The sequence below is a fragment of the Heterocephalus glaber genome, unplaced genomic scaffold (assembly GCF_053883595.1).
Source record: "Heterocephalus glaber isolate CG9 unplaced genomic scaffold, H.glaber_assembly_v1.0 deba00000122, whole genome shotgun sequence".
NCBI classification, from domain to species: domain Eukaryota; kingdom Metazoa; phylum Chordata; class Mammalia; order Rodentia; family Bathyergidae; genus Heterocephalus; species Heterocephalus glaber.
In genome coordinates, this window is record NW_028258138.1 from 37513081 (window position 1) to 37526240 (window position 13160).

At 39.7% G+C, this 13160-nt stretch overlaps 1 protein-coding gene across 4 annotated transcripts in view; it reads left to right on the top strand.

The window, feature by feature from the left end:
- The first annotated feature begins 1015 nt into the window (after positions 1 to 1015).
- Positions 1016 to 13160, top strand: part of Cadm2 (cell adhesion molecule 2) — a 1033997-nt gene continuing 1021852 nt past the window's right edge. For 2 of the 4 annotated variants that reach the window (XM_021238785.2, XM_021238782.2), the window contains exon 1: positions 1016 to 1156. In XM_021238785.2, the coding sequence (XP_021094444.1) occupies positions 1096 to 1156 (61 nt within the window). In that variant the 5' untranslated portion in view covers positions 1016 to 1095. The remainder of the gene's footprint in view (positions 1157 to 13160) is intronic. The other 2 variants (XM_004857903.4, XM_087208437.1) reach the window with 1 other exon arrangement.

Genomic DNA, 13160 nt, shown 5'->3' on the forward strand with positions numbered 1-13160 from the left:
CTGGGAGCGTCAGAGATTGCAACCGCAGCTGGTGAGTGGGCAGGGGCAGCCGCCATCTGCGCTGAGTCCAAATGCACACAAGAACTTCGCAGCCAGGACCCAGCCCAGGCACACGGATTCCAGAACCTGCTGGGGACAGGGCTAACCCCGCCCCTCGCACTGGCGATTGGCTGAACCCTTCCCGTGTGCGCGGCACTGATTAAGGAAGTAGGCAATTGTCCCAGTCACTTAGGGCCAGAAGTCTCTAAGGAGGTGAGGCCGGCTGAGAGTGTGTGAAAGGGGGCTTCAGTTCTTCCTGCCCGAAGGGTCCTTGAGAAGCCTGTTTGTTTTTCCCGGCGCTTGTCTCCTCCCTTCCTTTGCTCTCATTGGCCAAGCCTGGTGGGCGGATGTGTTGCCATTGGCCGGGGGGCGGTGTCTATCCCTGGCCAGGGTGGGGGCGGGGCCTCCGCGGCGCTGAGCTTGCCCTTGTGTCTGGTGCTCGGTAGAGCTGCCGCCGCCGCTGCTGCCGTCGCCGTCGCCGCCGCCGCCGCTGCTGCAGCCCGAGCATCCGGGAGCCGCCGCCGCCGCTAGAGCTGCTGCCAGCGCTGCTGTCCCTTCTCCCAGGACCCCAGGCGCCCCGAACGCAGGCGGCGGTGCTGCTTGCTTGCTCCCTCGCCCCCGACCCCTCCCCGCCGTGACCTCCCCACTCCTTGCAGCCCCCGCCTGCACCTCCCCGACACCCCGGCACCCTTGCACCACCTGCTCGGAGAGCCTTGGCGGGCGCTGGGACTTGCGGTGCGCGCCTGGAGGAAGGCGAGCTTCAAACCCGTGCCTGGGTTGAGCGGCTGTCGCGGCTGCACCACCGCGAGGAAGAGGAGGAGAAGAAAAAACTATTTCGCCCCCCGAAACCCCATTCTGCGGGTGCTTTGCCGCTGCCGCTTCTTCTGCCGCCGCCGCCGCCGATCCGCGTCGCGGGTTCGAGCACCGCAGCGGCGGAGACCCCGGGTCCTGCGGGAGCCGGGAGGAGGACGCCGGCGGAGCCCTGCACTCGCGTGCTCCGCGCACCAGCATCCGCTTGCCCCCTCGTTCCTTCCCCAGACCTCTAGAGAAGGGACCATGATTTGGAAACGCAGCGCCGTGCTCCGCTTCTACAGCGTCTGCGGGCTCCTGTTACAAGGTAATCCCCGCCCCGCCGCGGGGAGCAGCAACTTCACGCCCATTCCCCGCCGTCCCCGTTCCACCCCACATTTCCACTCTCCCCCGCCAGTCTCCGGGTCCCCAGCGACTTCCACCCCCTCCCCCTACTCCCCGGTGCGGCAGGGGGCAGCGGCAGTTTGCACCAGCCCCTCGGGTGCCGCGGTGCCTCAGCCCTGCTCCCCGGCTGCAGCCCCTCGCGCGGCACCTTTCGCCTTTTCATTCACCTGAGCTGCCCGGCTCACTCCATCCGGGCCAGCAGCCTCCCTCCCACGCCTTTTGGCTGGCAACTTGTGCCTCTCGCAACGTTGCATCCTCCCACCAGCCCCCACAGCCACCTCCCACATCACGGTCTCGACCGACCCTTTCCATCTCCTGTCGTCTCTTTAACCTCCCCCGGGGCGAGTCGCCTTTCCCTTTCCCCTTCTTCCCACCACCATGAGACCCGTGTGTCTTTAAAAAGTGTGAGCGACCCTGGGAGCGAGCTACCGAGAGGCGAGAATAGCAGCAGAGGCAGCACCGTGTGCATTGCAATAACATCCCGGGGGGGGGGGGGGTGTGGTGTTGTGAGATTGTCATTCACCTAAGAAGAGAGGGGAGATTCTGCCTGTGATTTGGGGATTGGTGGTGTGAGAAAGAAAGGAATGAATGAATCAAGAAATAAAAAGAAGAAGGGAAAAATTTAAAGACCCAAACCCACTTTATCATCGCATCGACTTTTTATTATTCAGTCTGTATCGTTTTCATTTTTCTTTAAGCAAAGAAATACATGCTCTCTAGCAGTTACTTTACTGCTCAGGGATTGTCGCTCTCTCCATCCTCTCTGCCGCTTCTTTCCGTAATTAATATTATCCTTTCACGTGAAATGTGAGAACCCCTGTGACCGCAGTGGAGAGGAACTGCACAGAACGCTGTTATTATGCAAATCACTGGGTTTGGATGCTGAGTGACTCGGGAATCGGGCTCACTTTTCTCCTCTTTTGGAAGGGGGAGGGAGGGGCCCTGTGGAATAGGAAAAGGATGCTGATAGTGAGATAAATGGCTATGCATGGTGTAAGAGTGAATGGAAAGAGGACACTTGGGTGGTAGAGGAGGGAGAGGCGGCGTGCTAGGGCTGGGTGGGCAGGAGCTGTAAGGCGGAAGATTGTTGCTTTGAAGAGAGTAGTACAGAGATGTGGCTGGAGTGTGAGATATAGGGAGGACTGACGTGAAATGATGATCTATGGAATTTTTTAAAGCTAGGTGACTCTTGATTTCTTGATAAATTTTTGCCCACCTCTAACCCTACTGTCATCATTTGAGTGTTCGTAGGGGAGATTAAGTTGATCAGATGTGTTTGCCCCAGGGTTAAAAGCATGTGAAAGTAAGACACACGTAGACCCATGGGCGTGCAAAACCCAATCGGCCTTTGGAGGATTTAAATGAGGTCAATGAACCATCTTTCAGCAAGTTCTTGGAATGCATCCTTTCTTTTACCGGCTTCCGGGATATAGACTGGGGACCGTATTTTATTTATGCATATTTATGAATGTAAAAGAAGTAGTGGACTGAATATTCCTGAATTAATTAACTGATCTTACAAAGAGATTTGCTAGAATATGTTCTAGTAATTTTGTATATTTTACAATGGATATACATTTCAGATGTCATGTGCCAGAATCCCCGGGAAGGCAGAGAGCACATTCTGCCTTGTACTGCCACCTCGTCCCATTTGCCACCTTTCATGTCCCGACCCTCGTGCAAGTAACCCGTGTGCGGCTGACACATTACTTGGGCTGCTAATCCGTGCTGAAACACCCTCCCGGAGACCCTAGTTCACCTCTCAGTAACTTGCATTTTTCAGCTGTGCTGTGCGTGTGTGCGTGCCTGTGTGTGTGTGTGTGTGTATGAGTGTGTGTGCGCGCCCGTGCGCGAGCGCCGGCGTGCGACGGGTAGGGGAGTGTGATGTGGGGAAATCAGTTAATTTGGTGATTGCGATGAAAATTCGACAGCGCGGGTTGTGTTTCCCCTGCCAATCTGTGTGTGCTGGCCCTGGCTGTTCATTGCACACTCTGCTGGGCTGGTGCGCGGAAATTATTTATTATAGAGCGTGTGGGCCATGCACTGCACTTGGGGGTCGCCTCCTCTCTTCCTTCAACATTTCCCTGTGAATTGTCTATTCAGTGCTCCGCGGAAATAACTGTCTGCTGGCCCCTCTCTCTCAGCCCAGAGGAGGATTTACTCTTTCAACCTGGAGAAATTCCATCACCGACATTCGGGGCATTGGGCTGTTTTATTGAGTATGTAAACCAATGATTAAGACAGTGCTGCTTTTCACAGCCAACCAAGGAGGTGAGGCTGGGAAGGAGTGTGAGTGTGGCAGAGAAAATGCACCACTGCAACCAGCACCAGCACTAGCATCAAGTCCAAATAAATAAATGTATAGGCGTCCTGTACAGCAGACAGGGAAAGAGCGCAAGTCCAGTGATATCTGTATACTTAGAAGCAGACCATATTAATACACTTACAGAAAGAAGAGCATTTTAAAAAAAAAGAGGAAGAGGGAGAGGAAGCAAAGCACCATTAGATTGTGCTCTCATGTTTATGGCTGCCTCACATTTATCAAACACTGCTTCCACAGACACCTCACACTTTGTTGATACTGTCAGTTCTTGCTCAAATTGCTCATGCCTTCCTTACCTGAGGTGCAACACAAAACATTGCTTTGGGATTCAGATTTTACGTTTCTCTTACTACCTTAGTGCTTTATTGGTATTGGTTAGTCTGGGAAAGGAAGGCTTTAATTCTTGGACACAGATTAAATACTTAGCAGGTCTTCCTGTATGCAGGGAAAGAAGGGTGATGAATGTACTGGTGAGCAGCTGATTTTGGCTAGGGGAGTCTGCTCTGTCTGCTAGTACTTATGACTAGGCAAATACTAGAGTCAGTCAGTAGCTTCTTATTTTTAGCCTTATCAGATCTATAGAAGTATTCAGGCATTTAAGTAATAACAATTACTTTATTCATTCCTCTTGCTATTAGTACTATTATTCCTTCTCTTGCAATTTTCATTATTTGGCACAAAACTCATTTGAACATATCTTCTCTGTGTTTCTGTGTTTTCATTAATTGTGTTTTGCATTTTCACCTATTTTACTTTTCCTAGAAAGCATAATTTTCCAATTTCTATTAACCTATTAGGTGAAGAGATAAGCCAACGATAAAAATCAGTCATTGATAAAATGAGAGAAAAAACGGTTTATATAGTTGTATTGTATAACACCTACTAGTTTTTCTTTAGTGAATCTTTAGGAAAGTAGATAGAAAAATAGAAGTCTTTCTAATAAAATATTTCTAATTGAAATATAACTTGGAATGTTATATTTTTTGCTACTTAAGTAGCAAAATCTGACTCGGTGAGGGCATCTTTCCTTTTTATCCCCATCATAGAAAGAGACAAAATCTAGAGGAAAGACAGGGACACATTAGAGAAATGACTTTTTGTTTTTCAGAATGAGGAGTTCAAAAGCTTGCCACCTGTAACTAAGACCTCTCTTAGCTATAAATAGATCCAATTCAGTTGCTTACTCTTGCTAAAGCCAGTTCCCCTTCCATACCTGAGGGGGCACAACAAAAGTGGAGAGGCTCCTGTGTAGGAAACACAGTCCTAGGAAGGGCAAATTTGCCAAAAATAGGTATGCACAGAGACACCTGATTTTGTTGAGAACCTTATCTCCTTTTTAGCAGTTAATCTTATGCAAGAGGAGTACAGAAGTATTGGGGGCTTCCTGTTTTTGTCTCAAGATATTCTGATTAATAACAATTTATTTACTAAGAAAGATCTCAGATTAATGCTCAGTTTCATATACAAATTATTTGGCCTTCAGTATATATCATAAACCCTGTCAAACATTTTTAGACAACATATTGTAACGCATATCTGCATACACTTAATGTAAGGCTGACACTTCTCCAAAGCATGTCTCTCCAACTCTTTTACCTCTACATGTAAGAACTTCCATCATGCCTAGCTTATTTCCTATGCTGAATGAAATTCTTGGAATATAGTTGATTTATTCCTCCTCTTCAATTAATAGGTACTTTGCAGTGGCATCTATGCATAAGAACCAAAAATTATGACTTAAAAACTTAAACAGCAGACAATTAGTAATTAAGAAAGTGTCTGAAAGCATTAGTTTCTTAATTAATTTTGAATTGGGATATTGAAACTTCATTGTTGTTTTACCATTTCTACAACTATTGGTATGTAATATGACAAAGCTAAGCTTCAACTGAGATGACTCCTTCCTGTGTCCTCCACTAGAAGATCAGACACTTGAAACCTATTTGTCTTGCATTTAAATAGTGAGATAGTGTCATTTTTCATAAAGAAAAAAATTACTTAACTCAAACAGCAAACTGGAAGTGCAAAAATGTTGGAAGACATCCTAAGCATGCATTTGAAAGTAGCCTGTGATCAACATCTAATGACATCAGTTTTCTCTTTACAATAAGGAACCAGTGGGATATCTGCTGATTGAAACATGTTAGACTTATTTATTAGGAAGGATTTAGGGGTGAATTAATGCTATGACATAGACCTCTACCCTACTGATAGTTTATTTGACCATGGTGCCATGTGTTTTATGATATTGTTTGAGAAGGTCCTCATCTGAATACATCTCATACAGCTCCTCAGCAGAGTCACCTATTCTATAATATTAGGTTGTTAAAGTTGAGGAGGTAGAGAGAGAAAAAAAATCACAAACCAAAGAAGCAAAACTCAGAAGATGAAGTTAGAAGTCTGTCCTATTAGCAAATATTGGTCTCATATACACTGTATACATCTCTACTGCACAAAGATAATTTAAGTTAAGCTTCCTAGGGTAAGTCCTAGGCCTTTCACACAGTATCTATGAAGTTTTCTTATCCTCGTTTGGGTAGATGCATAAAAATAAAATTGGAATGAATAATATGTACGGTCTAATTAGTTTTATTTTATTTTATTTTTTTGTACCGGAGATTGAACTCAGGCCCTTGCGCTTGCGCAGCAGGCGGCGAAACCACTGAGCTAAATAAATCCCCGGCCGGTCTAATTAGTTTTAATAGAGTTCAAAGTCTCTTCATAATATATCAGCACTCTTACTTTGTGAAGTCATTTACCTAAGAGCTAATTTGATATTTTGTAGGCCTACATTGGTTTATGAAGCAGGTTTCTAAACAAAAATATAATTAGTTTTTTATATATATCTTTAAATGAATTCAATCTAATCAGTCATTCTTCACATGCTTTCCCATCTATTTTTTTCTTTCTCATGATGAAAAATCTCAGATTTTTACATCAGATTAGATCATAAACTCTTTCCTTAGAAAAATGAAAGACAATTTAAATTTCCTCATTTAACCTAAAATATTTAAAAGGGACAAGTTCATTGCCAACATTTTATTTGAAAATGTCAAGCATTTTTGGAGTGCAGTTCTGTAGCATCAAAAAAGGCATCTTCTGCAAATTCCTTGTGTAAAGAGGTGGGTGAGGATTAACCTGGAGCTGTGGCAGCTGAAGCCCCCTGCTGTGTGAGGATGCAAATGGCATCTCAGGCCTAATGTGCTCTGCAGCAGCGGCGGGCAAACAGAGCAGTCATGTGGCATGAGAGTGACATGGCAAGTCTTTTCCTAGCTGTGGTAGGCATGAAATATCTTTTAGCTTTTTATACCCAGAAATAATCAAGAGTATTTAGAATCACATGAGCTCATGACAAAGCAAAAGAAGCAACATATATTTTATGTAGAGCATAGTAAAAAAAAAATCCTAATAAAATTATCAACATTTTTATCAATTTGCCAGTGGACATTTTATTTCCTTGCAAATGATCAGGACCATAGGTCAGTTTAATGAAGATTAATAACAAAGTTAAAATAGCATTGCTTGCATGTTTGGTCTAGTAACTGTTGATCTGGGAAATACTCTTGTATTCTTCTCTTCCTTTAGTGAGCAAGGAGTTAGTATCTTAGTCTCATTCTTATTAGAGCATTTCCAGTATAATTTCCTTAAAAAGAATAAGAATTAACTGTTCAGTCTGTGTTCAAAGAGGTTAGAATTTTTCTTTTCTAAATACTTTTTATCACACAGGCACTATCATCAAATAGATTTCTTTAAAAACATTTAAGAGCTATGGAGCCAATATTAGGTGCGACCTACCATGAAACCCTATCAGATAGCAGTAACTAATGTGGTTTTGTTTTGATGGCATTTGCTACAGAACAAAATAATTGAACATAACATATATATTGATTTTTATTCAAGAAATTAATCCTGTTTGTCCTGTTAATGTGTTCAGTGAGCTTCCTTAAACAGATACAAAATTGCTTTCATATTAGAAGTAATAGTCTATTTTAAAATTAGGGAAGTAAATATTCTGCTTAATTATGTATCACTTAAGTATTAATACCAAAATCAGAGATGTAAGTATTGGGAAACATTCCTTAGTTACTTATCTGTATATGTGCACATACATACATATTTAAAATATTACATTAAGACTGAAGGGTGTCTTTATTTTGGAAGTAGTGAAAATGGAGCATTGAGGATGAAGTTTGAGGAACAAGGAGTTTATTTTGTTTTTAGTCATCGTTTTCTTTCATCCTTTTAATGAAGGCTAGGAAATCCATATTTTAATACATTTTCTTAGACTCCAGTAATTAACTCTTTCAGCTAAAACACACATAAGGTTTATAATTGTGAAATTACAATAGAGCTGAGCATTTATATGGATCTTCTTTTGTGCTAATGAGTGATGAGAACCTGCTAATGCCTGAATAGATACAGGGTTGGAGTTGTAAGATCTGCTCTAGAGAGGACTGGTCTTTAATTATTCATAGTATATTTTAGAGGTCTTTGAAGTAAATATTAAAACAGTCATTATTTAACTTTGGGGATAACTCTTTCTGAGTCAGCAAATAGTTTTCATTTAAATATTTAAATTATCTTTCAGCTTTTGCAATGCTGAAGAGGAAGGCCCTGGCTTGTCATAGTTAAAGAGGTATTCTGGGCCTAGATGCTGACATCATTGAGGCTGTGCTAGAAAATAAAATATACATTCTTTTGCTTTGAGAAATATAAAATCATAAAACTAAGTGTGAACAAATAACAAATAATTTCATATTATAAGAAAACAAAATTCCTTTTAAAGGTTAAATTGAGTCTCCAATAATTGTATATATTTTATGATTAATTTACAGTAAGGGTGCATTGTTTATCTAAAGTTGTCCTTGGGACCAGAGTGAGAAAACTCCTTTCCTGACAAGAATGTGGTGCTCACTGCTAAGTATATAGTGTTATATTCATTCAGTGTAATTTATAAAGCAAATTAATTTGTTCTTGCAAAGAAATATTTTTAGCTTCTGAGCTAAAATTATTTGCATTTAAAAATGCAGGTGTCTCCCATAATGCTTGTTTAAACATCAAGTCTGAAAACATATAGTATGTAAAATACATTCTTGTTTTCTTCATAAATTCATATTTTACATTAGCTTGTCACATATCCCCCTCCCCAAACCCGGAGGGAGAAATGTCCATGACACTTATACCTTCTGTTCATCCTACACTTAATATGTCCTCTGCTTTTCAGTCTGAAGCTATAGACTTGAAATGAGAAATAATGGGCTATAAATTAGGATATTTATGTTTCAGAGCAAGTTAAAATGCACAATAAGCTTCTTATTTAATTGTCATTCCTTTGCTATTGAGATCTATTTTATGTGCTAAAGTCTTAAGTAGGAATTCACCTTCCTTTATATTCTCCAAAAATATAATACCCCCCATTCCCTGACCATGTTACCAACCTGAAATGACTATTAAAAGAAGTTAATGGAGAATAAAGTAAAAAGTTTTGCTAACAGATGACATTGCTGAGTACAGATATCCTGTGTGTTTTCCTTTCAACTCTCAAAGTGCAGGCGTCAATATTTTGTAAGAATAAAACTTGTACAATGTTCATTTACGGGTTTTTTTTGTCATCGTTCTGATTGCATTTTTTGAGAGCTTCACCTTCTTAGTCTTGTAATAAAAATGGCAAAAGGAAGAGGAAAGGAATGTGAGTCAGCCAGCCAAGCACACACACAAATGCCTGGCAAAGCCGACTAAATTAGCATATGCTAGGCTGAGTATTTCCCTCAGTTGTTACATAATCCCTTCCTAATACGAAATCAGTTCTCATACTTAACCCCTTCAGGAGGTTTGGAATTCTCTCACTGTTCACTGTTATATTTTTATTTTGCTTCATTTGTTTTCCCAGGAATTGTGTAAATCATCTATTGAAAGGCTTTTATGTCAAGCTCTTTTTTTTCCCCTCTTCAGTCTTTCTGTATACAAATGTTCCATTCTGTATCCAACTTCAGAATCCAAGAATCAACTTTTCTATAGCTTTCACTGAGAGGATCTAATTAGCATTTTAGTCTCCCTTTACTCATGTGCAGCTTTCTTTAGAAAATGTATTAGTTCTATGAGGGTCCCCTAAGGGTTCATAATACTCTAGTTTGTTATATGTACTGTGATATTCAGTGTGCCTTAATTATGCACGTGTCCTCATTTCAAAGCCTTTTCAGGGATCATGCCGGATAGAACAGGGGTCTGGCTGTAAGTTCACTGTCATGTATTAATGTGTAGGTGGTATTCAGAGGAGGATGTTTCTGAAGGCAATTATATATCTATGACTCCAATGTAGCAGCAGTTACTCACATTTTACATTTACTAGTTACCCTGCCAAGGCAGAATTAAATTCATCATTGTGATACATAATACAGTATCTGTTATTTCTAAATAGTTCTTTGCTCTAGGAATGAAATAAAATAACGAGTGAAAATGTGTATTCTTTACCCTGAATAAGGATTGTTCCTTTTAGTCTTTTAAAAAAAAATCAGATATTGTTCCTCTGTCAATATTCTATTCCCTAACTGGTCCATTAACACATTTTGCTTTGAAAGGATCTTGAAGTTTTGCTGGATATTATTGAAGGCTATAGATTTTTTAGGTAGTATGAATTGTTTGCAGTCTTCATGAGCTGCCAAATGTCAGTGCATTGCCTAATTTGGGACATTATATGTTCAAGTTTGATGTGGATGTTGGATGCAATTTGAAGAAGTGTGGATATTTAAGTAGAGAGAGAGGGACAGAGAGAGAGGGGGAGAATAAGAGAGAGAGGAGAATTTTTTTAAAAAAGACAATCTGTGCGAAAATATTTTAGTGTCTGTTATCATTTATAAGGAGAATATTTTGATTTATTACATAAGTTTTAAAGTGCTGTGATATTAATTGTAGCATTTTACTTACACATATTTCAGTATCCTGTCACAAGAAAAGTTTGGTTTTGTTTTTAAATATAACTTGTTTATTTATGGCTGTGGCAATGAAAACATTGTATTCGGTAGTACTGAGATTGAACCCAGAGCTTCAGGTTGAGCTACATCTCCAGAGCCTGCTTTGAGAGAGTCTACTCTAAGTAGCACGGGCTGGGCTTGAAGTTGCCATTTTCCTGGCTCAGGCGCCCAGAATTCTGGGATTACAGGTGTGTGCCACACTCCCTGGCTATGAAAAGCATTGTAAAAATGGACATAGTGACTATTTTAAATAATTTTTTCTTAATTATTTTGTAAAACTGAATATTTTTGCAACTATTTGCAGCTTAAAAATAATGACAGTGCCTAGAACCCATAGAAGTTTTGATCAGAATCTGATGGATTAGTTTTAGTGGATAAAAGAATGCCATTTGCCCTTTATTGTTTATTTTGAGCATTTGTGTCTTAAGAACTAAACATTTTGTCTATCTTATAATCTATGTAACCCTTTGTGTGATTTTTTTTTTTACAGGATTTTATGTTTTATGTCTCCTCTAGTAGACATAATCCTCTAGAGTATAGGGTTAAAATCTTCGTCATCATTTTAAGTGCCTAATCAAGAGTTTGTATCTTTTAAAAATGTTTTCATTCTTCTGATTGATTAGTTTTCTCCCAATATATTTAATCTTGACATGACTCTTCAATTTGATCCAGATATTTAAGTATTTATGATATAACTGCCAAGATGCCATTATAGTATTCTAAGTAGAATAAATATTTGCAGTGACTTTTCATAGGGATGTAGTATATAAGACAAAAAATGCATACTGAGAAACACAAAACATCCTAAATAATGACATGCTTCACAAAAAAATATGGCTTCCTTGCTTTTACTCAAAATCCCTTCAAATTTGTCCTCTTTAACATTTTTCTCAAAGCTTTAAATCTTCCCCATTTGTTAGGGTACAGTAAGAACTTATCTGCTTTCTATTTCCTAAATATTTTTATTTCTAGTATCCTCAGATATTCCTGCTGATGACTGTGGTTAAATATGAAGCCACATCACCTTATTGTTCTATTTACAGTAGCTGGGATTTCTGGATAAATGTATCTACAGAGAGGAATTAAAAACTGACCTTGATCCGCAGGATTATGAGCATTACTGACCTGCTTCTGTAATTGCCAAGCTACAGAGTAGATGTTCTCAGATTAGTCCCTGAAGAAGAGATTCAGAGTACTCTCTCAGCTGGAGGAGTTTTTGTTCCTTTTTTGAGAAAGAAAAATCCTAAATACTGACTGGTTTTTGTTTCAATGCTTAGTCATACTTCAGCAATTGAGAATGCCTGTTTGCTATGGTTGACTTTTATTTGTTGCTCTTTGTATGCCTTTGAAAGACAGAGGAAGGTAGGATGGGGATATTAACAGCTTTTTGAAGAGAATTTAAATATAGTTACTAGTAGGTGAACACCAGGCAAGAAAAGGACTCTGCAATTTGTGATGACTCCATTTCCACATGATGTGTAAAGAGAATTCTTTGTCTAAAAAGTTCCAGTGAAATTTAGTTTGTCTGAAAAGTCACAGAGTTTTTCTTGACATTTTAAAATTTTGACTGTTTCATTACTTGGTGTTTGAAAAGATATTATTAACTACATTGAGATTTACCTGTAGCCAGGTGCAAAAATCCCTCTTTCATCCTCATGGAGAAATATACATTTCAGAGTATGAATGAATTAGATTAAACTAGCTCAATTTTTAGGGATTATTGCCATTTTGTAGCATTATGTTTTTTCTATGACTTCTATAAATAAAGTTTTAATTACATTAAAATTTGAGTATATGGGTCCACAGCCACAAAAGAATAAACTCCATCTCTAACATAACTTTGTAGAGATTAAATAAAGGGAAGGTACTTTTGGAAGCATTATTTTGTTGTTCTTGACTCTTTCACTGTATTGATCAAAATGTTTTACAATATTACTGATTTTTATTCACTGATGCTATTCCTATAAATCAGTGATTAGATATGACATATTTTAATTTTTTATGTGTACTTCATAATACATGAAACATTGGAAATGTGAGGAAGAGTTATACCTTTGTATTAACCCTTTACTTTACAATGACATTCTCAGAATTCAAGTTTAATTTGAGAAAGATCATCATCTGTGACTGAATACCAAAGGATTTATTTTAGACTACTATTTTGTGCAGAACTGCCAAATTAAAAACAATTTCTATGTCACTCGTCAAAATAGTATTGTTCTAAGAATATTGTCTTTGTAAAATGATTTTTACACCCACTAGCCTAAAAATGAAGTTCAGTAAGATTTTATAAAGTTATTTTAAAGGTCAAGTAAAATTTATAGAGGATAGTTTCTTGTCTACTAGCTTACTTTTTGTTGACATAGAAATGCTGTAGTGACGATTAATTATGTTCCAAATCTTCAGTTCTCCATATCACTTCACTCCCATGGACTAGCTAAAAGGAAGGTATTATAAAGTTGGGATCTCCTCGGTGGGAGACTGGAACCTGAAGACAGTATCTGACGAAATCTATTAAAAGAAGGAGCACGGGGGACCAGAACTCTGTGTGGAGTTAAGACCAGGTTTTTTGGTAATATTCTTCTTTTATACATTTTTCTTAGGATACATCAATCATTAACAATTTACAATGC